Source organism: Danio rerio, chromosome 18, assembly GCF_049306965.1.
Source record: "Danio rerio strain Tuebingen ecotype United States chromosome 18, GRCz12tu, whole genome shotgun sequence".
In the NCBI taxonomy this organism is placed as follows: Eukaryota; Metazoa; Chordata; class Actinopteri; order Cypriniformes; family Danionidae; genus Danio; species Danio rerio.
The window spans coordinates 21,921,122-21,948,949 of NC_133193.1; the positions used below are offsets into that span (position 1 = coordinate 21,921,122).

General features: G+C 35.6%; 2 protein-coding genes across 2 annotated transcripts; one reads left to right on the forward strand and one right to left on the reverse strand.

The window, feature by feature from the left end:
* The first annotated feature begins 228 nt into the window (after positions 1 to 228).
* On the forward strand, positions 229 to 8,320 carry agk (acylglycerol kinase). Its single transcript, NM_199880.1, is given in 15 exon segments — positions 229 to 458; positions 740 to 779; positions 1,024 to 1,103; positions 1,203 to 1,278; positions 1,360 to 1,452; positions 1,531 to 1,563; positions 1,651 to 1,745; positions 1,831 to 1,900; positions 1,994 to 2,073; positions 2,472 to 2,529; positions 2,614 to 2,761; positions 4,117 to 4,214; positions 4,314 to 4,384; positions 6,912 to 6,996; positions 7,098 to 8,320. Coding segments are annotated over 15 exon segments (1,269 nt in total). The 5' UTR covers positions 229 to 348; the 3' UTR covers positions 7,230 to 8,320.
* Positions 8,321 to 10,947: 2,627 nt separating this feature from the next.
* Positions 10,948 to 27,421, reverse strand: dennd11 (DENN domain containing 11). The gene is made up of 9 exons (NM_001044347.1): positions 27,052 to 27,421; positions 24,659 to 24,758; positions 21,552 to 21,710; positions 21,086 to 21,242; positions 16,689 to 16,827; positions 16,362 to 16,493; positions 12,450 to 12,600; positions 12,294 to 12,362; positions 10,948 to 11,143 (listed from the first exon to the last, which is right to left on the reverse strand). Exons 1-9 carry the CDS (start codon positions 27,419 to 27,421, stop codon positions 10,948 to 10,950), a joined length of 1,473 nt encoding a protein of 490 aa, NP_001037812.1.
* Positions 27,422 to 27,828: the final 407 nt, after the last annotated feature.

Consider the following 27,828-nt stretch of genomic DNA (forward strand, 5'->3'; position numbering starts at 1 on the left):
TGGAATCGGTCCGTCTCTAAATTCAGTCCCACTTTATACACAAGAGCCATGCAGTATAATTCCGGCTATGATAGAGATAGCAATTAAACATTAAAACATGAAGCGACTACAGAAAATTTTAAATTACTACAAATTAACTTTTATTACACACTCAAAATTATTGTATATTAACATTTACCGCTAAATGAACACGGAACGGAAATTTCCCATGAGGACGAATATTGTTGTTGCACCGGTCATGCTTTGGGAGATCAATGGAATGTCAACGGTGAAGAGCTCTATTCAGTCTTCTTGCTCATTTAGACATGCAAATATCGGCTGTATAGAAAGCCCGTATATATAAAAATAATGGCTCGGGTGGTGAAAGTGTTCCGAACTTTAAGAAATCATTGGAAAAAGTCCACATTTGCGGTGTGTGTGCTCTCATATGGAGGACACTGGCTCTATGGAAATCACTGGTGTGTATCACAGTACATATTTCTGTCTGTTTATCTTTTTATCTGTCTTTCGGTTAGCATTTTTCTCTGTCTGCCACCAATTTATTATCTGTTTGTCTGAGTTTCTATCTATCTATGTATCTATGTATCTATCTATCTATCTATCTATCTATCTATCTATCTATCTATCTATCTATCTATCTATCTATCTATCATCCATCATCCATCCATCCATCCATCTATCCATCATATATCTATCTTCTTGACAGATATATGTCTAACTGTTCAATTGTTTTTCACAGTGACAGTGTGCTGCGACGTGAAGCATGTATAGAGGCTAGGGTAAGACATATTTCATTTTTTCTAAGAAAATTGTACATCAAGTTAAACCAAATGAAGATGAACTGTTGCCTTGGCATGTAATTAATATCAAATAAATGTGATTAATTAATTAATTTATTTTCCGTATTGCTCATTTGTTGTCATTGTAGCAAAATGTTTGTAGCTTTAGTTGTAGTCACAACTTTCATACCCACATTTCCCCCAAGTTTCACTACATAAATATATATTTGGTCTGGTTTCACAGGCATTTGGTCAACAGTTAATTGGACCTCAGGAGATTCTGAAGAAAGCCACAGTCATTCTGAATCCTGCTGCCTGTAAAGGGTACGATTGTGTCCCTCAACGTGTCACAAATGAGGTTTTCCTTGGATTGTATAGCTGTGTCAGTTTGTTTGTGTTGTTATAGTTATGTGTCTTCTGCAGCAAGGCGAATCAGTTGTTTGAGAAGAATGCAGCTCCCATTTTACATCTGGCTGGTGTGGAAGTTAAAATTGTGAAGGTATACTTACTATAGAATGAGGTGGTAAGTCTGTTTATTTGGGTATGATTACATTTGTAATTGATTTATTTTCTGAAACAGACTGATTATGAAGGCCAGGCAAAAAAGCTCATGGAACTGATGGAGCAAACGGATATGCTGATCATCGCTGGCGGTGATGGGACGTTACAGGAGGTATGAAAGTATCTTTGCAAAGTGGGATTTTTAAAAAATATAATTTGTTATATATTTCATAGGATTCTTTTCACACAGGTGATAACCGGCCTGCTTCGTAGAGCTGATGAGGTATTTGCTAGTGTATCTGATTTAAAGCTTTTAGTTATTTTACAAATCTTACAAAGGTTTTCTAAATGTGCACTGTTCTGCCCACAGGAGATCTTCAGTAAAACACCAATTGGTTTTATCCCTCTGGGTTCCAGTAACTCTCTGAGTCAGAGTCTGCATCTAGTCTCTGACAATAAAGTACAGTAAGTCTCGTCAGTTAAGTCTTCAAGATAATTGATTGTAATGTTTGTTGTGATTAGATGTATTTAGATGTTTTTGTGTATTCAGGCACATTACCTCAGCAACTCTTTCAATCTTAAAAGGAGAAACGGTTCCACTGGACGTACTGCAGATAAAGGTAAATTCAAGAAAAAAGAGATTTAAAAGAGATGATTTGACAACATTCATTATATTAATTCTTTTACACAAACCTGTGTAATGCTGTTCTCAGGGTGAGAAGGAGCAGCCAGTGTTTGCGCTGTTGGGATTACGTTGGGGTGCATTCAGAGATGTAGCAACTTCTATTAGCAAGTATGCTATCATAAAACACATCTGTTCAGCTGTGCCTTTACTGTACGAGTACTGTGCTACGTCTGACAGATCGCACTATTATGTCTTTCTTTTTTTCATTCTTTTATAACCTGTTTTAACACATTTTAATCAGTTTTTATTAGCTTTTAAATCACTATTATTTGTTTTTATCTTCTTATACTTGTCTTTTATTCCTGTTAATTTAAAGCACTTTGAATTACCATTGTGTATGAAATGTGCTATATATATATATATATATATATATATATATATATATATATATATATATATATATATATATATACTTGCCTCGCTTATTAATGTTTTTATATGAAAGAATTTTAAATGCAGATGTATAATACTAATTGATTTAATGTCATTTCTCTCTTGTTGTCAAGATATTGGTACCTTGGCCCCTTGAAGACGAGAGCAGCACATTGGTTTAGTAGCCTGAAGGTAAATGCGTCTCTTCAAATCTCTAATTTAAAGAAATCTTTTATTGACCATCATAACAGTTTTCTATTTTATTCACTCCTACAGCAGTGGCCACAGGTTCATGTGGCTTCCCTATCCTATCTGGCTCCCGTACCTCGTCCACCTGACCTTCCAGATGAAATACCACAGCGACCCAACCTCCTCTACCGCATCTACCGCAGACTCCAGAACTACTGGAACCCTCCTTTAGAAGGTATTATGTAACCTGACAGATATTCCTTAATGCAGAATCTAGTGTTTAAATGTTGTTTGCTAATATTGTTTCGAAGCAGGTTCAGATGTATTGTGTAGCCAAAAAGGTGCTAATTTTGTTCTTGGGGTCTCCAATAGTTTTGCATTTATCAAGGTAAAAAACATAATATATAAACACATTATATTTTTCATATAAATTGCAGCATGACCTCTTTTCCTACAGTATCTGAACCCTTGTGTATTGTTCAAATTTACTATCCTTTTGTTATGTTAGTGGCAGTTTTTCCCCCATTGACTTCCATTATAACAACATTTTTTTGATTGGCAAGCCTTGGCACCAAATAATCATGAATTTTTGATTGTTAGTGGTTTTCACTGTTGAAAAGAGGTAAAATGTGTCATTTATATTGTTGATCATCAGTTGGCACAATTGACACTTTAGGTAGGCCTGTGGAAAAAAAACTTTCTGGCTTTTAAATGGAGTTCTATGGAATAAAACAACAAATTACAATATGCCTGAATAAATACACTTACCATGTTTACTATGTTCTGAGAGCTGAGGTGCTTATTTTGATTTTCTCAGACATCTCAAAGTAAGTGCAACATAACAGACATATAATGGAAGTCAATAGGGCAAAATCAGGCACTACCATAACAAAAGGGTAGTAAATTTGCCCAGAGTGTATTAAGTAAGATTTGTCACTAAAACTTTGATTTGCTGAAAAACAGAGAAAGTTGTAACCAAATTAAGACCTAAAATCACCCCAGAGTGGATAAGAACATCCTCAACAGCACACAAGGGTTAACACAGTTAACTGAAGGTTCCGGTCTCTCTAAACCTCCTTTTTGGGAGCTTACTCTGCTTTGATTGTTCAGATGGATCATTCTGGTGTTGTGATTACAAAGCAGATTAAATGCCAATTAACATTTTAATTTCAGCTCCAGAGGTTTCCTCAGTAGTTGCATACAGTAATGTGAATAATAATGATATTGTCTGATTTCCTAAAACATCTAAATTTGACTGCGATGTAATAACATGCACCTTTTATAAAGCTGCTTTGGAACAATAATTATTGTGAACAATGCTATACAAATAAGCTTAAATTCAATTGAAGCCAGATATCTTATACTTTGGAAGTGCAAACAGCATTAACATAAACAACAACTCAACTAAAATGTTTGACGATCAAAGTAGACCATACAGTAGATGACCATTGTTCAAATGATTATTTTTGACAGAAAGTAAAGCTAAGGCTAAAATAAAGCTAGTTTCAGACAGTTTAAAGGTTGGTTTTCAAACAGCTACATTACACAACATGAAACTTTTAAAGCATAATGGTTTCTGTTTGTTGACAGAGCCACCAAAAGAGCCTGAGCCAGAGCAATGGGAGAGCAAAGACGTTTCTACATTGGAGCTTACCGTTCTCACACACAACAAGAACCCAGTCAAGAGGGTGAGTTCTAACACAGGAGTTGCTCTTTTATTATTATTTTTAAAAATGTGAACTTAATGTAGTTTAAAGTTTCTTATTGGTGATCACTACTGTCTTCAGCGTGTAGATGATTCAATGCTGATCAGTCTGGACCCAGAATCCCTCACAGCTGGTCAGTTCATCACTGAGGGGTGAGTGTTGTTTAAAAGAGTCAAAGGAGACATGGAAAATAATGCTTAAAAGATGAGCAAACTGTACCTCATGTTGATCCAATTTCTGTTTTTGTCTTCTGATATCTCTCTTTTATTAAAAAATAATAATAATTTTGCGAAAATAAATTCAATTCAATTATTTTTTTTACAAGTTCTATCTGTGACAGCTGTTTTTCAATTTTATGTGCTTGTTAAAGTTTTTTGGATAAGGGATTTTAAAGTTGTAGTTTTTTTTAAGATGTTGACAGTCAAATATTTGTCCCATGTTGCTAAAAACACTTAGGACATGTATATTTCACTAAAAATGAGGCGATGAGATCACTGTGTAAATTTCAGCATGTAGACTGAATGTCTGTGCCGGTGGGTACAACGTGACATCGAGTTTTCAGCATTATTCATGAGAAAGACTTGGTTTAAACCAATCAGCGCACTTTATTGTGTATGAGATGCAACTTCATTAATATGCATGATATAGCTTTGAAGATTTTAGAACAATATGTATAAACGTGTCCGTCTATATATCAGGGCTGCCCAAACTCGGTCCTGGAACGCCTGTGTCCTGCATATTTTAGTTCCAACCCCAATTAAACACACCTGAACCAGCTAATCATCTCTTTATAGATATACAAAAACTTCCAGGAAGGTGTGTTAAATGAAGTTTGAGCTAAACTATGCAGGGCACCGGCCCTCCAGGACAGAGTTTAGACACCCCTACTCTATGTTAACCTTAAAATGTGAACAAAACTAAAGTTTGGTCTTGTAAGTGCTACTGTCAAACATTAAAAATAGGCATAGTATTTATTGTGTTTGAAATTTACAAATTGATGAAGTACTATAAAAGAAAACAATTCTTCAGTAGAATATAATGATTATACATTTTTTCTTTTAAGTTAGAATGTTATAGTTATTGTTACATTTTCTTTAAAAAAAACATGGCCGTTTAACTTATTTATTGAAATTATGGCCGATACTTTTATATTTGGAAGACCAAATAACCGATATATATATAGGCCAATAAATCAAAAGCTTGACCTTAAATTTTCTGAACCTGATTAAGAAAACAAAGGGCAAACAGTGGACATCAGATTTGTTTAGATGCTGAAAAACCTTGCAAGGTCTGCAGTTCAACATCTCACATCAGGTGTATGCATTTAAAGCAGATTAACCTGTGGAAATAAGTTTACAATAAAAATAAGCATTTATCTCATAATACTAATACGGCAGCTGATATACACCCACCGGCCACTTTATTAGGTACACCTGTTCAACTGCTCGTTAGCGCAAATTTCTAATCAGCCAATTATATGGCAGCAACTCAATGCATTTAGGCATGTAGACATGGTCAAGAGGATCTGCTAAAGTTTAAAGTGAGCATCAGAATGGGGAAGAAAGGTGATTTAAGTGACTTTGAACGTGGCATGGTTGTTGGTGCCAGACGGGCTGGTCTGAGTATTTCAGAAACGGCTGATCTACTGGGATTTTCACTCACAACCATCTCTAGGGTTTAGAGAAAATGGTCTGAAAAAGATAATTTATTTAGTGAGCGGCAGTTCTGTGGGTGCAAATGCCTTGTTGATGCCAGAGGTCAGAGGAGAATGGCCAGACTGGTTCAAGCTGATAGAGAGGCAACAATAACTTAAATAACCACTCGTTACAATCGAAGTATGCAGAAGAGCATCTCTGAACACACAACACATCCAACCTTGATGCGAGTGGGCTACAGCAGCAGAAGATGACACCGTGTGCCACTCCTGTCAGCTAAGAACATGAAACTGAGGATACAATTTACACAGGCTCACCAAAATTATACAATAGAAGATTGGATAAACGTTGCCTGGTTTCTGCTGTGACATTCAGATGGTGGGGTCAGAATTTGGCATCAACAACATGAAAGCCAGGATTCATCCTGCCTTATATCAACAGTTCAGGCTGGTGTTGGTGTAATGGTGTGGGGGATATTTCCGTGGCCCACTTTGGGCCCATTGGTGCCAATTAAGCATCATGTCAACACCAAAGCCTACCTGAGTATTGTTGCTGACCATGTCCGTCCCTTTATGATTACAGTGTACTCATCTTCTTATGGCTACTTCCAGCAGGATAATGTGCCATGTCATAAAGCATATATCATCTCAGACTGGTTTATTGAACATGACAATTATCTCACTGTACTCAAATGGCATCCACAGTCACCAGAACTCAACCCAATAGAGCACCTTTGGGATGTGGACTGGTGGTTGACATGGAAATCTGCAGCAACTGCGTGATGGTATCAAGTCAATATGGACCAAAATCTTCGATATCACAAAGGATTGAGGCAGTTCTGAAGGCAAAAAGGGGTTCAACCTGGTACTAGTAAGGCGTACCTAATAAAGTGGATGGTGAATATACTGTGCATCCCTCATAATTTGGCACTTTTTTAATTAGTAGAGAGCTCTCTATCTAAAGAATAGATTTGTGGATATTTAATTAATATTGTGGATGATTAATATTGATTCATGTCATACAGGACTAATAAATCAGTGGATCCCATGGAGCCCATAGAAAATGCTGTACAGATAGAAGCCAGTGCTGCACGTCTTGAACTCCCAGAGGTAAGTGTGTTTATTTAATATATTTTTATTGATTTTTGTGTAATAATGCATCAGTTTAATCTGTATTTTTATATATATTGCATTTCCTCTCCCATCCACAGGAGGGTGCTGGCTTTTACGACATTGACAATCAGGAATATGAGGCAATGTCTGTCGAAGTGCGACTGCTGCCAAGAAAACTGAGATTCTTTTGCAGTGCAGAGCGCAGAGAGCAACTTGCAGAAGCTCAGTGATGACATAAAAATGTGGATTCATTTTCCAAAAGTACAAGAGGGAAAAAACATATCAGCTACCCCAAAAAAAGAAGTCGTCTTCATTGCGTAACTTGACAACTTGTGTACTATGAACTTGAAAAAATGAGTTTACACGTAATGAGTTCTGTCATCATTTACTCACACTCATGTTGTTCCAAACATATAAGAAATGTAGTTATCTTCAAAAATGAAGATATTTGTTTCTGCATCGAGTCTGTTCACCCAAAACTTGAACATATTTGATTATGGCCAGAGAGATTCCAAGTTTTAAAATAAAATCTAATGTGCGCTAAAGAGACATGATCACTTTATTAGATTACCCTTAAATTTAGGGTTTCATTAAAACAAGCATCGAGCTATAAACAAACATCTTTAAAACATTTAAATTTGATCACAGAAGCTCAGTGATGCTTGCTTGACATATGAGAACCACTGAGATTCATTTTTCACACCAACACGTTTAGCTTCTTTTTTTACTGATGCCTACATGTGAATAAAATAACTGTATTTATTTTGGGGGAAATAAAAAATGTAAAATGTTTAAAGTTGAACAAAAGTCTTTGGAATGACATGAGGAGATATGAGACATATAATGAAATAAATTTTAATTTGGAAAGATAGTTGAATGCGCTTATAAACATGTTATAAATGGTGTCAACTTAGTATGGAACAGGTTGTTTTCCTGTTTTGAACTTTTCTTACAAACTCTGGTTTACTTTAAGTGAATGTTTTCCTCAAAGAGCTTAATATTACCTTGAAGAGTGCAAAAATGCCTTTAGAAGAGATTTCTCACTAAAAAAAGGAAAATATACTGACAATTTACTTACTTTCAAGTGGGTTAAAAGTGTTACTTTTTCTGTTGGACACAAAAGAAGATACTTCAAAGAATGTTGGAAGCTGGTAGTCATTTCTTGTGTGTTAACAAAAAAGAGAGAAACTCAGATTTGGCTGAGAAAATGATGTCAGAATATTTGTTTTTGGGTGAACTGCCCCTTTAAGAAACTCAAACTAGTTATGCTGTAAAAGTTTGACCAGATGAGGACCAATAATAAAAGTCATTATCATGCTTTTATTTTGCTTATTTCATTTAAAGGCTTCCCTTGAAAGAATCTTTACAGTCAGTGTGAACCAGAAGTTGCTGAGACTAAAGCTGCGGTCACACTGCACTTTTCTGCCCATAGACTTCCATTCATACGCACGCGAATGCGTCAGACCGAAAACACAAGGTCATGCGGCAAGTTTTGCAGTTTGCTGCATTGGAAAGTTCAAGCTTGGTGAACTCTGACCTGCGAAATTGCATCACATGTTTGCGTGAGACCAACCGAAGATCAAAACATGACCTCTGTACGGAAATTTTAAACATGGACCAATTGCTCGCTTTTTTTCTTGTTTAATCCAGCTCATTTTCGCAGCGCCGTCCGACAGATTTCGCACGCACAAACTCTAGTGTAACTGCGGCATCATTCCAGTATACTGATGTATTCAATTCACCTTTATTTGTATAGCGCTTTTACAATGTAGATTGTTTCAAAGCAGCTTGATGTACTTCCAAATGAAAGAGATTATTGAGAAGGGGGCGGGGCTTTATTTCCATCATTCGCTCATGGCAAACTAACGATAAGAGTGTAGCCAACTATTTTTTTTTTTCAGTGGATTTACACGCAGATTTTTTTTCACCTAAAGAATAACGATGTGTGCTAGCAAACTAAACTGTAATTTTTGATTTCACACACACTAAAAGATTTTTCTTTAAGCGAGTGTTGTTATCTCAGAACTACACCACAAAGCATATGGTAGAAAAGGAACCATTTATTCAAAATGGCAGTGAATAGGAATCACTGGCTTTAAAACAACAGACACATGCTGTTAGTTTGTATTACTGTATAGGTAGTGTGGATTACACTAGTGCTTTGTGATACCATTAGAGTAAAACTCAACATTCATTTAGCTTGTTATTGTGACAAAGACTTGTGTAACACTTAATAACTGACAAAAAGCAAAAAAGAAAATCACACATACACAAAACCAGACAATTCATCCTGTACAGTTATGTTACACGGCTGCTTCATATACATTCTTCATTCAATCACAATCAAACTCTTAACATAACCAAACCACATCCTACAAGAGGATGGTCTGAATAATAATAATGCAGAAGAATTCTCTCTGATTTATTAGAAATGTAAAAACGAAACTCACATTTAATCAAATTTAGTTTGTAAGCAATAGTATTATTTATTATTCATTTAAATATTTTATTTAGGTGATTTAAATAACTTTTCTCCATCAAGCCTGAGTGCCTGCACTCAATTCCAAAAGTCGAATGTCACATTTGTTGGCATGTTGAAAATTAGATGGACAGTGAAACTGACAGTAAAATGAATGGGTAAATCCTTTTCCATTTAGATATTCTATTCTATTAATGCAGCTCAATGAATTATTAAACATCCAGTTAGGCTTTATAGAACGAACATATAAACACAACCACTGTCAATCAGCTCAGTCTTTCTGCTGTCATCCAGCAATGATCAACTCAAACACATTTAAATGACAAACCCAAATATATACACAACAAAAAATAACCATGAGCATTGACCGATTAGAAAGTCAGAAATCACATTCATTTCTTCAGAAAGATGAATGCAGCGTCTGTGTGCATCAACCGGAGCATTAAATGTACAATTTACATTCAATACCAATGATGACAATGATTATAGGCCTATCCGGGATAAACAAATGCACATTCTATGCTCCATTTAATTTGTTTTTAGTACAGTGATACCTGTTCAGTGTGTGTGTGTGTGTGTGTGTGTGTAATATAACAGAAACATCTCGAACAGGTGTAGACAGCATTGAAAGGTCAGTCACATTCATTAGTTAACATTTGAAGAGTTAAACAAGGATGACTGAAACCCTCCTACATTGTGGTTCATTCCCATTCATGAACATTAATAAATGTCGTGTCAAACTACAGCAGCCAAACTTGTGTCTATTAGTCCATGCACAACAGATCACAAATAACACACTGACTTTTGACTTTGCCCAGGTTCTTCCCCAAATGAAATGACTTCTCACATGTACATGATTGAATTGTTGTGGCGAAGACTGTGAAAATCCTCACCGTTACAGTAGTGTGTAATATGAACAACCATCAAACTTTTTAGAAATACATAATATATGACATTCAGAGCAGACGTTAAACCGTTGTTCCCAGCAAACAAACAAAAAAAACATGTAGATCCAGGAAATGATGGACCGTTATTCCAATTCTCTGGTGTCCAAGCAGATTTATATCCATAGGGGACATCACATCAGTTCCCCCAAACAGCACTGGCTAGAAAAACAAAGTCACAACTGAAGACCACAGATTGAAAAAGCAGGAATAAAGAGGCACAGAGATCATGTTTGGAAACAAGCTTAGGCAGAGTTGAGAAGAAATCCAAGATGGCTGGTAGAATACAAAGCACACAGATAGACAGAGAAGCAGAAAGACGCCACTGGCTGCGCGAAAAAGCCTGTAGACGGACTTGGGTTGTTGGTGTTGGCAGTATCAGTGTGGTCCAGAGGGGTCAGGAGTGGCTCCTGAGAAAGCCAAGCCAGAGAAAAGAAAGAAAAGACAAGCAGGTGATCAGTAGGATGTGAATTTAAGCCCGAACAGAAAACAGGACTCCAGAGAGAGGGGCAGAGACGGAGGGTCTTACGGGCAGCAGGGGTTGTCGATAACCAGCATGACGTCGATGCCGTAGATTTCCAGCAGGTCCACAAGGAAGCCGCGATCGCCTTGAGGATCCAGCCCCATGGCTCGCACGTGCTCAGCAGTCAGGGTTGGATCGGCACTCACCGCCACCTCAGACAGGGTCTGGAAGATTCGGTTGTTCTGCTCCATGAAGAACCTGGAGTGAAAATACATACTTATTTAGGGTGTGAAGAGACACAAGATTGGGTTCACGAGAATGATTTTTAACCTATTTTTAAGAAGTATTTTATTCAACTGAAAAAAAAAAAAAAAAACAGAACAAAAACCTTAAATCATTTGCTGTACATATGGCATGTATGGTTACATGTTTGTAAAATTTATTTATTAAATTTATTTTAGTTTATTTTTATTTTATTTGTTTTTATTTTTACTTATTGTTATTATTATTATTTGTTTGTATTTAAACCTACATGTACAATTGTATATTTGTTCATTTTTGGCTAATTTGAGCGCTGTTGGATTGGTATGGGTTTGGGGTTTGTATTGTTGTTCTTTCCCATTTAAAAAACTGAAAATCAATGAAAAATATCTAAACAAAAAACTTAAATCATGTAATTTTAGCCTGCCAAAGTCAAATTTATGCATATAAAACATATTTTCCCAACAACAAAATTGTGGCTAGTGAAAATGGCGAGTGGCTAGTAATGTTGGAAAAACTACTAGCCACAGTGGCTGGTGATCATAAAAGTCAAGCCCTGAATACTGGACTTATTTTTCTACGCAAATTTGAACTTTGAGTGTTTAAATAAGAGAAGTGTGAAAATGTTAATGCCTAACTGAAATTGGATAATGTGTAGTGAGGGGTTTTACAGCCTTAAAACCTCTATAATATTTGTGAAAAATAAAGCGGTCTACTTCGGGGATTTTGCCTATCACAAGTTATTTTTAAAATGCAACTCCCCAAATAAACAAGGGACCACTGTACTACAAAATATGAAATGACCACTAGAAGATGACATTATGCTGAAATGCAGTCATTGTTTTGTCCATCAAGTTGGGTCTGAAAACTCTAAAGCAGCATTTCTAAGCCCCACCCTACAACCATTTTGGTAAGCTCTTTGTTTTATTCATATTATTTGTTATTGATTAACGTTTTGTCTAAACTGAAGATAATCTAGTTTGGATTTCACAAATATCAAACAAATGACAAGGAAGAATATAGAAAATAGTATGGAAAATGTCACAGGGTGCTAATAGGTGCTCACTTCACTTCCCTGCTGTTATAATAATCTGTGCTCAGGTGTGTACATTTACATTTACATTTAGGATCCTAATTCATCACTCACAGAATGAAGAGGTCTTCCTCATTGGATGTGCAATCTCCATCCACCTCCTGAGAGTACAGCAGCAACTGCCTGAAACCCATTGATATGATCATATGCCTGTGGAAATACATACTTTTATTGTTTTTTCTTTCTCATAAGAGGTTCAGATGTTGGTACCTTTGCTCACAGAGCTTGCGATACTTCTCTCTGTCTGCACTGTTGAGTCGAAGCAGAGGCTGGAGACTCTCTCTGTGCGTCTTCACGTTCTGATTGTCAATGTACACATCATACAGCTCCTTCTTTTCCTCAAAGATCTTCTCTGTGGTACCTGAGAACACAAAAGAAAACCTCAAAATGCCATCTTACATACACAGTTACATTTTGAATAACCTACAGTTACATTTTTGATAAACATACATTTATATTTTATTTTCACTGTAAAATAAAACAGTATTTAAGAAAAAGATCATTTTTTATTTTATATTATGACTGTAAAATGATAAAATCTCTGTTTTAATATGTTAATTTTCAAAAAGGAATTGTCTACATTTATTTGGACTGAAAACTGCAGGGACTCCTAATGCTTCTTCTTTGTTAATCTTTAAACCAAACATAGTGTACTTGTGCTATGTCTGATAATATTTTTTCTTCTGGAGAAAGTCTTATTTGTTTTATTTCTGCTAGAATAAAAGCAGTTATTATTTTTTTAACACCATTTTTGGGACAAAATTATTAGCCCCTTTAAGCTAAATTTTTTTTTTTGTCTACAGAACAAACAATCATTATACAATAACTTGCCTAATTACCCTAACCTGCCTAGTTAACCTAATTAACCTAGTTAAGCCTTTAAATGTCACTTTAAGCTGTGCAGTGTCTTGAAAAATATCTGGTAAAACATTATTTACTGTCATCATGCCAAAGACAAAATTAAACAGTTATTAGAAATTAGTTATTAAATCTAATATTATTAGAAATGTGAAATCTTCTCTCTGTTAAGCAGAAATTGGGGGGAAAATACAGCTCTAATAATACAGTGGGGCTAATAATTCTGACTTTAACTGTATATCCAAACATACAACCACAGCACATGTGTAAATACAATCCCAAATATAGTAATTTCATTGCAGCTGAAGCAATAAAAATCTGAAGCATTTACAGTGCATCCAGAAAGTATTCATAGCGCTTCACTTTTTAATATTTTTTAATGTTACGGCCTTGGATTAAAATGGATTAAATTAATTTATTTATTCAAAATTCTACACACAATACCCCATAATGACAATGAGAAAAAAAGATTTTTTGAAATTGTTGCAACTTTATTAAAAACAAAAAAAAAATGAAAAATCTCACGTACGTGAGCATTCACAGCCTTTGCCGTGAAGCTCTAAATTGAGCTCAGGTACTTTCTGTTTTCACTGATCATTCTTGAGATGTTTCAACAGCTTTATTGGAGTTCACCTGTGGTAAATTCAGTTGATTGGACATAATTTGAAAAGGCATACACCTGTCTTTATTAGGTTCCACGGTTGACAGTGCATGTCAAAGCACAAACCAAGCATAAAGACAAAGGAATTGCCTGTAGACCTCCGAGACAGGACTGTCTGGAGGTACAAGGCTGGGGAAGGTTACTGAAACATTTTTGCTGCTTTGAAAGTTCCAATGAGCACATTGGCCTCCATCATCCATAAGTGAAAGATTTTTGGAACCACCAGGAATCATCCTAGAGCTGGTTGGCCATCTAAGCTGAGTGATCAGGGGAGAAGGGCCCTAGTCAGGGAGGTGATCAATAACCCAATGGTCACACTGTCTGAGCTCCAGCGTTCTTCTGTGGAGAGAGAAGAACCTTACAGGAGGACAACCATCTGTGCAGCAATTCACCAATCAGGCCTGCATGGTATAATGGCCAGACAGAAGCCGCCCCCTGCCTGGAATTTGCCAAAAGGCATCGGGAGGACTTTCAGACCATAAAAAAGCAAAATTCTCTGTTCTGATGAGACTAAAACTGAACTCTTTGGAATGAATGTCAGGCGTTACATTTGAAAAAAACCAGGCACCGCTCATCACCAGACTAATACATCCCTACAGTGAAGCATGGTGGTGGCAGCATCATGCTGTGGGGATGTTTTTCAGCAGCAGATACTGGAAGACTAGTCAGGATAGAGGGAAAGATGAATGCAGCAATGTACAGAGACATCCTGAATGAAAACCTGCTTCAGAGTGCTCTTGACCTCAGACTGGGGCGACGGTTCATCTTTCAGCAGGACAATTACCCAATGCACACCGCCAAAATATCAATGGAGTGGCTTCAAAGCAACTCTGTGAATGTCCCTTAAATGGCCCAGCCAGAGCCCAGACCTAAATCCTATTGAACATCTCTGGAGAAATCTGAAAACGGATGTACACCGTCGCTTCCCATCCAACCTGATAGAGCTTGAAAGGTACTGCAAATAAGAATGGGCAAAAACTGCCAAAGACAAGTGTGTCAAGCTTGTGGCATCATATTCAAAAAGACTTAAGGCTGTAATTGGTGCCAAAGGTGCATCAACAAAGTATTGAGCAAAGGCTGTGAATACTTCTGTACATGTGGTTTTTTCAATTTTGAGGAAATAAATGAATTTAATCCATTTTGGAATTAGGCTGCAACATAAAAAATGTGGAAAAAGTGAAGCGCTATGAAAACTTTTCAAATGTACTGTAAAGCCTTTAAAGGTTTAAAGACTTTTTGCCCTGATTGGGTTCTAGAGTTGAAACACTGCAGCGATCCAGACACAGCGTTTGTGACCAATAGAGAAATGTTTACTGTGAATGTCAATGGAAACACCAGTAGATAATGACTTGTTCAGGTGCAAGAATGTATTAATATTAACTTAACAAAAATCAGTGTTAGTGATTTGATAAACGCACAGACATATTGCAATTTTGGCTTTTTTTCAGTTAATAATGTAGCCTCATGCTGCATCCCAATTCGCATACTATCCATCCTAAATAGTATTTGAAAATAGAATTAGTATGTCCTAAACCATAGTAAGTTGAAATCAGTATGTCAAAGGTTCCCAAATGGTCTACTATTTCCTCCAAAAATTATAAGTGTAGAACCATCCATAATTAAACTGCTAATACAGCCCACAATACATTGTGCGTTGAATGAGAATTGTATTAGACCTACAAACGCGGGTAAAAAAAGTGTAAATAAACAGCAAACATGAGAGACACACAAGACCAACCGCCAAGTAGAGAGGCTTCATTAAAGTTGTTTAAATTACTAGTAATTAATATCTAGCCAATGTAACCCTGCCGGTCCTACGCCACACAACCCGCTCCGAGCTGGTATCGAAACGGCAACCTTCCGCATGGGAGTCGGTTGCTCTAACAAGGAGGCTTAAGAATGGCCTTTAGCATCTGTCGCTAGAGCACCTTTAGAGGTCAGAGGAGTGAGGTTTACCTGCACAGCACACGCACACACTAGCTGGTCTCCGTTACACTCACCCCCCTAAACCTTACTCCCATCCGGGTCACGGCACCATTGTAACCCAGCCGGTCCTACGCCACCCAACCCGCTCCGAGCTGGTATCGAACCGGCGACCTTCCGCATGGGAGTCAGGTTCTCTACCGAGAAGGCTAAAGACCATGGCCCTTAGCATCTGTCGCTAGAGCACCTTTAGAGGTCAGAGGAGTGAGGTTTACCAGCACAGCACACACTAGCTGGCCTCCGTTACACGAACAGGAAAATATTTCAATCATATTTTCATCTGCAACAACAATACTAAACTTATATAAAGATATGTTTGGATATTAACTTTCTAACACTTAAGTAGATTTCTCTGCATAAAAGACTCTCGAATGCCAGATAAGCCTGCTGCTTCTCCAATAAGGTAGGTAATTAAATATGAAAGAAATGTGGATAAAGTGTCGAAATGACAGGCAATGTACCCAAGCAACATAACGATCTGTTAAAAGACCGTTATGGAAGTAGTATGCTCCAAAGCTTGCATACTTTTAGGGTGTAGTACAAGTTTGCGAATCGGGACACAGCATTAGACTTCAGAATTATGAATTTTGCAATCAACTTCACTAAGTAGAGACACTTACAGGCCACATAAGACAGTTCAGTCTCAAGAGCAGGGATGTCAGCAACATTGATGTAGAAGAAGGGGCGAAACTCCGGAACAGACACACCCATCCCAGGAATGGACACATTAGCAAGGCAGCAGCAACAATAAACTAAGAGAGACGAGCCACAAACATAAAAAAAGAAAAATAATATTAAGTTATTTTCTGAAAACATTCCAATTTGATATACAGTTATAAATAAATCAATGAGCACACCCAGAAATATAAATGTAATTGTACATTATTACTGGATTTTGGCAGCTGATGTATGTTTCAATGTGCATAAAAAGTGGATTTCACACTCACCCCGATAGCAGACCACACCGACGGGAGGAGGAGAGAAAATGAGGATGCGTTTCCTGAGCAAAGCAAACTTCCAAAGAACCATAATCTGCTCTCCAAAGAAGCGGATGAACTGGGACATGCAGCCAGCCGGGTGTGTGATCTGATGGACAAAGATGAGAAAAGCGATTATGCATGATCAGTTGCTTCAGATTTCTGATTAAGAGACTCACATTTAGACAAACTGCATATTAATCAAGCGAGCATGTTTAATATGAGAATATAAAAAAACTTGAAAGCTTTTAGTTCACATAATAAAATAAGTTTGAATTAATTATATTACTATTTTAAATATTCATTCATTCATTCATTCATTTTCTTGTCGGCTTAGTCCCTTTATAAATCCGCGGTCGCCACAGCGGAATGAACCACCAACTTATCCAGCAAGTTTTTACGCAGCGGATGCCCTTCCAGCCGCAACCCATCTCTGGGAAATATTTTAAATATTAGAAAATAATAAAATGTAATATTGACCAATATTTTCAAATGCAATTAAACCTTTTTACCAAGAGTCATTTAAAAAAAATAGTTCAAAGAGCAATTTCAGTTTTCAATTTTATAAAATTTATTTGTAAATTATTAAAGAAATATTCCACATTTAAATTGTTTTAGTTCTTGTATAACTTTGTGCACTTGCTATACATTTGTTTTTATTTACCTGAAATTTTAAGAAATGTTAATGGGGCAAAGGGGTTTTCTGAACAAAAACGGTTCTGAACAAAAAATTAAAGAATATCATACATTTTTAAAATGATTTACAGAAGACACTTACTAAATTGAATAAATCTTGTCAGGCAGATTTAGAAGATTCATCATTTGATGATGTATTGAAAGATCCTACTAAAGGATAACAGTCCAGCTCCAAAATATAACATGTGATATATTTACTTTACCACTATTCTTCAAACCAATTTTTACCCATTTCTCAGCAATATTTATTTTTAAATTTAAATCTAAAGTTATTTTACATTACTAATCTTGTATATAATTTAAAGAAGACATGTCAGAATAGCTATGCTGTTTCATATACAGTTGAAGTCAGAACTATTCGCCTCCCTTTGAATTTTTTTTTTCTTTTTTAAATATTTCACAAATGATGTTTTAACAGAGCAAGGACATTTTCAAAGTATGTCTGATAATATATTTTCTCTAAGTCTTAATTGTTTTATTTCAGCTAGAATAAAAGCAGTTTTAAATATTTTTTAATTCATTTTAAGGTCAAAATTATTAGCGTCCTTAAGCAATATTTTTTTCGATAGTCTACAGAGCAAACCATCGTTATACAATAGCTTGCCTAATTACCCTAACCTGCCTAGTTACCCTAGTTAACCTAGTTAAGCCTTTAAATGCTACTTTAAGCTGTATAGAAGTGTCTTGAAAAATATGTAGTAAAATATTATTTACTGTCATCATGACAGATAAAAGAAATCAATTGTTAGAAATGAGTTATTAAAACTAATAAAATGTGTTGGAAAAATTTCTCCGTTAAACAGAAATTGGGGAAAAAAATAAACAAAAGGGCTAATAATTCAAGGGACTAATAATATGTACTTATAAGCTGTATATGTTACACTAAATAATGATTGCAACTTTATTTCAAAATTGTATTTAATATGCTTTCCATGTAGAAAAAAATAACTGATATGTTATAAATTTGTTCTTCTTACATCTTTGAACCAACTATAATCACGAAAATCAAACACAGATTTAAAAAGTCTATCTTCAAGACAGAACAAGGCTTTATTTAACAAACAGCATAATCAAATCTAGTTCTGTGCTGAAGTACACATCAGCATATTTTTCAACAACAGTATCTGCATATGTGAAATTCTTCTTTAACAATGGAGGTTCTTGTGGTTTGCAGACAGAGAAATTTTTCTCATAATAGGTTTTCCTGTTTTCATGAAACTGAACTTTCTCATGTTTATGCTGCTGCTGGAGAAACCTGAAGTAAATCATCCTGAATAATCAGTAACATCAAATTCAGAGTGGCCTGGCTTAGATTTATAAAAAATAAAAAAATGTGTTTGAAAGGGGTAAAATATGAATTATCTATTACAAATACTACTGTAAAAATATGAGTAATGGAGAACTTTTTCAAGAAACAGGAGCTTTGATCAGTAACAGAAAATAGTGCAACAGAAAATAGAGTGCATTAAAGTAAATGTCCACGGAAGTGTTTTTGTGCTGTAGAAACGTGAGCACTGTTCTAAATATGCCTGTTTCCCCAACTGCTTTTAAAAAAGCAAATTGCTGACCGTAAAACACAGGCTCTATGCCTTACTGCACTGCCCTCATGGATGAGGACGAGGCTTTTATACTTGACAAGTTCACCGTTGTGATATTCTTTAAAATGACAGGGGACAGTAAAAAAAAAAAAAAAAAACACTGTAAAGTCAGACGGATACTACGTCATATCGTTAATATCGTTCAAGGTTTTTAAACAAATTTGTATTATTACTTTTTAGAATTTATTTTAATGATTAGAAAGATTTTTATAATCATTCACGTTTTTTTTTAAATCAAACTTTCACTTGCTTTTGTTCATATCTCGGACAGTTCTACCTATTAAAGTTAAATATTAATGACAACAGAACATGGGTTGATCTACACATATATTTTTATTATCGTAAGAATAAAAGCCAAATAAAGTAAACTTATTAAAAAACACTGACGTTTTTCATTTTTTTTATTTAGCCAACTCCTCAAATGACACATTACTGCCTGGCTAGTTTGTCCTCTACTTATAATCTAAAAAGGCAATAATGATTCAAAAATTCAGACCATTATCACCAAGCCTAAAAAAAGCCTAAAACTAGGGCATCAGCATACTGTAAACCGATTCAAATATTCTTTTCCAGTTATCAAAGAAATAATCTGTTACTTCAAAACATTCTGTAATAATAAAACCACCTGGGGCTCCACTTTTGGCATGGCCTCTCCTTTTGGTTTTAACAAACTTTTCCCACAAGTTTTTCCAAACCTTTACAAAAACTTTCATTCTTTTCCAAGCTCTTGCAATTTCTAGCCAATAATTATTGTGGTTATCCCTATGATCACGCATGGACTGATCATATAGATGTCTCTTCAAAGTGTTTCATATTTAACTCTAAATGAAACGTGGCGCTGCGCAAACTATTTGCTCAAAAAAATGTGTGTGCTCCGCCAGCCGAAATCATGTCGCGCTCACCCAAAATGAACCTTTGCAAACACAGTGACGACGTCACATTTGATGCGCACACTCAAGCGAACTAGTAGAGTATAAGAGTTTTTGTAAGTGCAAAAACGCTTCGGTGGACATACAACCTTAATGTCTGGTTTGGAAGTTCTATTCCCATTAATTTCCCATAGGAAATACAGCAACAACAAAAATATTGGCAATTTTTTTTAGAAAAGTTAAATTTGATGAATTGATGAATCATCAAATTGAATCAAACCAGCAATCTAAAAAGAGAATCATAAATTACAAACTTTGGAGAAAGAGTCAAAGGTACAAGGCTTACAGATTTAATACGGAAATTAATTTAAAGATGATTGTTGTAAAAACAATACATTTCAATGCTATTTCCGAAATGAATGTGTATACAAATATTTAAGTAATTTAAGAACTTAGAGAGATCTGGATGATTTTTTTATTGCTTCATGGGAGTTTGTGGGGCTAATGATGTTTTGCACACTGCTGTTCTCTAATTGATGGAATTTTCCACTAAGAATCATGAGTTATGTCATTTTTCTGTGCTAATCTAGCTCCTAAGTGTAATTGTTTAAAAAATTGTGTGAATATATTGTTCACCAGCATGGCCCATGCCACACTTTAACTTAAAACTTTACTGTAGGGATGAAAGGGATGGTAGGAGAACAGTGGGATGAAGTGGAAGGGGAGTAAGAGGATGACTGGTAAACAAGTGGGTAGGTTGATTGGGCATCCTACTTTGTTCAGAAACTCAGAGTGGGGGTACTGTCTTTGTAATCGTGAGAGTGATTGGACCCCCCGATTCAACCTACATGTAGGAGTGAAGAGGGTTATAGGATTGTGAATGGAAAATCGTGGAAATGGAGGGAGGGAGGGAGGGTAGGTTTAAAGAATGAGAAGAACAGTGCTAGAGCGATGGTCTTCCTTAAATTAGTTTAAAGGAGTAGGTGATTGGTTAAGGAGGCAAAGTGAGGCATGGCTCCGCCACTGAACCTTTGTTAACAAGTTAACTCCATTTTAAAAAAGCATGAATAACCACACAACAGATCTCTTTTTAAAGTTTTATCAGTTATTGTTTAAAAAAATCTATTTCCCTATGGAGAAAATGAATAGATTTAGTACTTCTGAAATCGGACTGCTTCACCATTTAATATGTTTAACTTCAAACCTTCATCTCTGGATGCATGCAGCGGTTGACTATGGGTGCAAGAGCACTGGTTGGGCAAGCTGTGACCAAACCATTTCCTCCCGAAGGCAACACTGCCTTTTTATCCTCATAAAAAGCCTCCAGTGGAGAGTATTGGCCTGGACACTGCAACTGGTGCCTGTCGAAATACACAGGCAGAAAACAAGTAATGTTTTTAAACAGTGTGTTGCACCAAACAGGAAGTTGCTTTATTTAGAGGCAGACATTACACAACAAACATTTTGAGCACAATTAATCATGACGCATTTTTACAAATTACAATTTTGGCATGCTTCACATTATTACATTAACTGAATAAGAGATGAACTTAAGTCAACATAAAACAATAAATAAATCACATGCAGCTCAGGTCTTATGTTTAATACTTAACGACATCTTAAAATAGAAACCATGCGTGCAAAGAGGAGACTTGACAAAAGACTCTCACCGGACTTGGTTTTCTAAGAAGTGCATATAACGGTATAACAATGTGTATGAAGGAGACAAGATCCCGACAGATTTCATCCTCGCTCCACGTTCCAGCTCACTCTCCACAGGCATGTTAGCAAAGCACGCTAGTCCAAAGTAACAGCCTTTGCGGAAATATCTACAAAAAGAGACGAGCATGCTAAATATGAACTGATCTCTTGATATAGCTATATGCACAAAGATGTGTAACCAATCACTAATCAAGCAGTTTTACCTCATGATGGCATGATAAGATAATAAATGTGACAAACCCATCAAAAACAAATTTTATGTAACACAGAATTCAGAACATGTAGTGCAGAGATGCCCGAACTAGGGCTCAGGGGCCAAAGTTGGCCCATTGTAACCTTTGATGAGGCCCGCCATCCCATCTAAAAAGAGAGGGAGAATGATGGGAATCCTTTCGAGATTTTCAATTCAAATTTAATGTAACCCTTTGTTTGTTTTATTGTTTAAAGCTAACTGAAATTAAATGTTTCAATGAAATGGTGTAAATTATTCAGATTTAGTTTAAATGTACATACTGTCACCTGACAATGAAGACTTTGGAGAGCAAATCAAGTCAAAGGCAGATTCTGCTTGACTAGTGTATTCAGCATTGAACTCCACTCCACTGTAACAAAAGTTGACTCAACATAACATTTTAAAGCAACATTTTTGAGTTGACTCAACTTTCAACCCAATTACTGCACTTGATTCGATTTAAGTTGAGTAAACTAAAAAAATGTCCTGAAGTTTGTTGCCTTATAATTTGAAGCTGAGTCAACTTTTTTACAGTGTGCGTTAGAAATGTGAATGTTTACGTTTTTATTTCAATAAGTTACAATTTAAAAAGTTATACTTTACTAGTTAATACGATTTAAAGTTATGTTTTCTATTTATATTGAAATATTATTAAATGAATTAGGAAATGACACATGGTAAATTTGATGTAATATAGTTTGGTATATTTATTACCTTCGGCCCACAGCTCTTAATGATATTTGGATTTTGGCCCTTCGTTTAAAAAAGTTTGGACACCCCTGATGTAGTGCATTAACAGGTTGCTAATTAAAATGTAACATAATGACAGATAAACACCATACAGTGTTTTTTTTTTTAAATGCCCGATACAGAGAAACGAAGTAGCCTCAGTTTTTTTATAACATATACATATATATATATATATATATATATATATATATATATAATGCTCCCTCAGAAAGAATTTGTGCCCCCCCCCCCCCCCCCCCCCCCCAAGTTTTCATAAAGGATTGTTCACTCAAAACTGAAAATTCTTTCAGTCATTAATTACTAACACTCCTGCGTTCCAACCTTTAGAACACACGTTTAAATATTTTAAAATATATGACATAGCAATTAAATTACGAAAATTGTGAGATTAAAGCTAGTCCTATAGTTCAGAGATCCGGTCCCCGCGTCAGGTCAGGTGCCTAAATAAACGCGCACACGGCGATGGAGGCGCACTCAACTCACACGGGAGAAAAGTGGGTGACATGATAGGAGCAGCTTAATTAATTACATGTTTTGGTTAGCTAATTCTTTAAACACAACTCTCTTGAGCTCTAAAAGGAAGAAAGGCAGAAGAAATTTGCTGTTAAATTAATTTTAGCAGAGACGCAAGTGCCATTTTCACATTAGTTATTCGGGAAGATGCAGCCTAATAAAAATGTTTTAATAAAAACAGTAGGCAGTGTTTTCCCGCAGTAGGCTACACTATAAATAATATTTTAATTTATTAATTAATATTGTTATTAATATGATTACAATTAAGCTAAAATTGACAAAACGCAGAACCCTTTTGAATGTTTGCTTTCATTTTGACATTGCTAAAAAGCGCACTTTTACAGTTGTGTAGAGAAATATCCCATTATGCAGCAGCAGTCAAGGTATAACACTTAATAAATGCCTTTTGCGTTTAAAGATGATCGGCCTGCGAAGTCAAGTTTGCAGTGTTATAAATGGAATATAGTGCTTAAGTGGATTTACCGCGGATCAACCGAGAAACTTCTCACATGCTGCAGGTAGGCTGAATAATAATCTTTTAAAAATATGTAATTTAGGCTATACTGCTATTTGCTCATGCAAAATTAAACAACATAAAATATATTGTAGATCTATTTTAAGAGCTAAAATACAGTCAGCATATCGCAATTGTTTTGACTTGTAGCTCATGGCCCTAAAATGAAAATAACCTGAAAACAAGTTATTAAAATAGGCTTAATAAATAAATAAAATGACGGGTAGGCCTAGTAACCTAGTGGTTTATGATGATTTACAGATGACAACCAGACAATATCACGAAAAAACACATTTATGATAGCCTAAGATAAATCTTTATTTTTTTACATTTAAAATTATTAAAAAAGTTATAGCCTGAGCTGCGTGTTATCTGTGCCAAACAAATTTTCACGGTAATAACATGTGAATTTTGGTATCTTTTCAGGTATTTTTCTGTCTACACTAATGCCTTAAAATGTAACTAAGTAATTGTTTTGAATGACATTAGATTGTAACATTTAGCTTTTCCCTAACACTGATGTTTGTTGGGTAATAGGCTACGTGAAGTGTGATGACTCGGTTAAGCTGATTTCTTTATATTTATTTACCGGTTATACGAATAGTCTGATCTTAGGTCAGCTTGCATGTGTGGGCATAATTTGACGTCTTTACCTAAAACTTTAAACGTTCATATGCCTGTTATTTGAAATAAAACGGAAATAAAAAGGAGAATAACATATGATTTAAAGCACTCGTTTGGCACTAAAGCCATGATCCGTCTGCATTAATAAGCGGTATCGTTGCATTACCATCATTAATAAAATCAGTAATAGCGAAACTGTTATTATTACTATTAAAACGTATATATTACTGCCTTAGGTCAGTAACAAAGTAAAGTAATAATAAATGTGAATAAATAGCCTAAATGAAAGGAACAAGAGAGACCAAAATCAGCCTCCAGGTCTAGTGGATTTAAAATGCCCCCTCAGTTCTGATATCCTGGCGCCGGGCCTGGCTCAGCCTTTTTTGAATGAAATGGAATTTATTTATAAATGTGACTCTTACATGAAGTCACTTGAGATCCGATGGGAGCCGCTGGCCATAGACTTGAACTCTACTCCTTCCAGGTTGACATCATGAGGTAGGCACCATTCTATCATGTTCCCTGTAAATAACAAAAAAAAAACACAGCGTGGGACTTAGTAAACAACTATAAAGCCATTGGCCCTGGTTGAATAATACTGTTTGCATAAGAACACAGAAACTTTCTAAAAGCTTTTCTCAGCTGTGTGAGTAATAGAGGAAGTGTGTTAAAAGCAGTACAGTAGCTGGATGACTTATAATACTCTCACTTTATTCTCCATTCATTTACTTGCATGTGTTATTACATGTGACGAAACTCTTATGTCACGCACATAAATAAAAGTAAATGCAGTTGTAGCACTTGTATGATTAGCATGTTTTCAGTTTCTGAATTTAAAGAACTGAATTAATATAAATTTAGATGGATGCATTAATAAAGACAGGAAACTGTTATTTATTCCTCTGGCAGCTAGTGAAAAAGTATTTACAAAAGAAATGGGTAAAATTAAAGTCATTAACAGTTGAAGAATGGATTGATACAATGCACACTATATATGTCATGGGAAAATTATCTTTTTCATTAAGAACACAGACTGAATATTTTTTTCTAATTTGGAGTAAATAGATTGAGTATATTTTACCAATAAGCCTGGATTTTACTTGAATTGTAACTTTTAAATGTAATTATATGTGTCTAAATATATATATTTTTTTCTTTAAAGGATATATTCTAAAGGATTTGTAACTCTCTATGTTTTACTGTTTATAGTTGTTGTTGTTGGTAGAGGTAAAGGGAAGAAAACATAAGATCTGTAAGTCTCTTTCTGTATGAGAGATTAAATAAGTTATATATGCATTTTCTTTTGAAAACTCAAAATAAAAAATAAATAAAGAGCTGAATTTAAGATCAATGAATAAATGAAAAATACTAAAATTAATATAAAAAGTATATAATATTTGTATATTATATTTTATTTTACTCTTTATATTAAATTATTTTTGTTTATTTCTTGTGATTCTGAGGGAATTCAATTTTACAACTAGAATTTTTTCCAAGCTGTAAAATAACTCAAAATTGTGGACTCAAATCATGAAACTCAGACTTTTCCTCTGTGGTTTGAGAGAAGAAAAACATAATGAGACGTATAAAGTCACAGTTACCCATTTTTCTTTTTTTGTCATGCTGTGGAAACATTATACAGGACTAGTATTAGTATATGAAGCCATTCTGCTGATGTTATACAAATCAACAGATTACAAATTTAGCTTTAAACAGGTTTTCACACAAAAGTCACATCTGTAAGAAATAAAAAAACAGATACGTCTTATACAGGCCCGTAGCCAGGGGGGGGAAGGGGGGGGGGAAGGGGGGGGGGAGGGTTCGGAAGACCCACCCCACTGACAAAGGTCCAGAATTTGTTCCATCCGTAAGCTTATTTGTCTGACTGCTATGCCATCAAAAATAGTAAAATAACCCATCAAAAAAGGCTTTAAGACCATGTGGAATCCTCCGTTGGCTGTTGCTTCAGTGTGACTTCAGCTAATCAGTTTTTGGCCAATGCCAACAAATATTTTTTATGAGTCCAACATTCAGCTGTGCAAGAAAACATACATTTTGACGTAAGTGAAGACATTTTTCGCTACTGTATTGTTTTTTTAATAGAGAAAACATTTTGCAAGTAACTTTTATTCTTCATCTTGGACCTTATTCTTGAAACATAAAATGACCAATAAAAAGGCATGAAGCACTAAAAGCGGTCCATAATAAAATAGATTTGAATACTATTTTGGCTATTGTTGTTGTCCATGAATTTTCAAATGTACTTTTTTTTTACAAGAGAGGCTAGAAAATTGTGAAGCTCTACATGTATTATTATTATTATTATTATTATTATGTTTTAATTATATTTTATTAAAGTAGCCAAATTGTGACTGAAGGAAAGTTAAATGTGCTGGCTACTTTGTTATTTGCCTAATAAATGACAATAGGCTCCAGTTTTTAATGTAAAACTTTTACAGATTGCTTTTTTTTTCAAATGATAATTTATGTAATAAATTTGGATGATAAAAATAAATATTTTTATGTTTCTTTATTCCAAATCTTTAGGAAATATTTTTGGTATTGATGTTTTGATGACCATCTGACAAGATAATACAGCTAAAAATAGTGCTTAAAATGTCACAAAAATGAAGTATTTAATCTCATAATTAGAAAATGAGGCGAATAACTGCAAAAAGGACGACTTTTGAAGAAAAAATAACCACCCCTTTCAGCAGGCTGGCTTTTGGCATGTTATAGCATCCTTATTTGCGGCTGCCACATTACCTCAATAACTCAATTGACATTTTACTTCACACTTTACAATTACCCTTACCCGATCTTGTGTCGAAAGTGACCACAAACACAGCAACGATTTGATCTTTCTCTTCCCATCCAGTAATCCTGCGGTCCCTGACCGAGAGCCCGTGGAAGGCGCAGTCTCCCGGCTCATCCTCCTCAGCTAGAGCATCTCCTCCCGGGCCGCTGTGCTGTTTATGAGGAGAATGAACAGCTGCTACACTGCTCGGTCTCGTCGGGCTCGTGTTCAAGGTGATATCTGCCCCTAATGTGGCCTCAGTTGGGTAACTTGATAGCCCGGACTGTAATGAATCGCCAGTGTCCGGTGATGGAACCGATGGAGCAAGTTCGGCCGGGGGGATCTCCTCCCAGTCCAGCAGCGGAGCGCGATCCGACTGCTCAACCATACTCTTGTTTATCGATACTGATAAAGGTGGAAATAAACAAAGTAACGCTCGGTGATGAGCAGTCAGTCTGAGCCACAAACGCGACGCGTGAAACGGAACATAGCGCTTGCGATTCAAACGGTCCTGAAATGTAGTAAATCCAGACAGCTGAACAGACGCTGCCCAGGCGTACGCTGTCGACACTGTTTTGATGATGTCACACACTTCCGCTCACGTGGTGCTAAAGGTTTTTATTGCGATCAACCTCCTCCCGCCCGAAAAATAAATAGTGTGATGTTGTCTGTGTGCGCTGTTCCCTAAAATAAATATGCTGATGACTCTGACGACTATAAACGTTCATCAGAAGTCATATTGCAATTGTTTAGAAACCACATCTATCTATCTATCTATCTATCTATCTATCTATC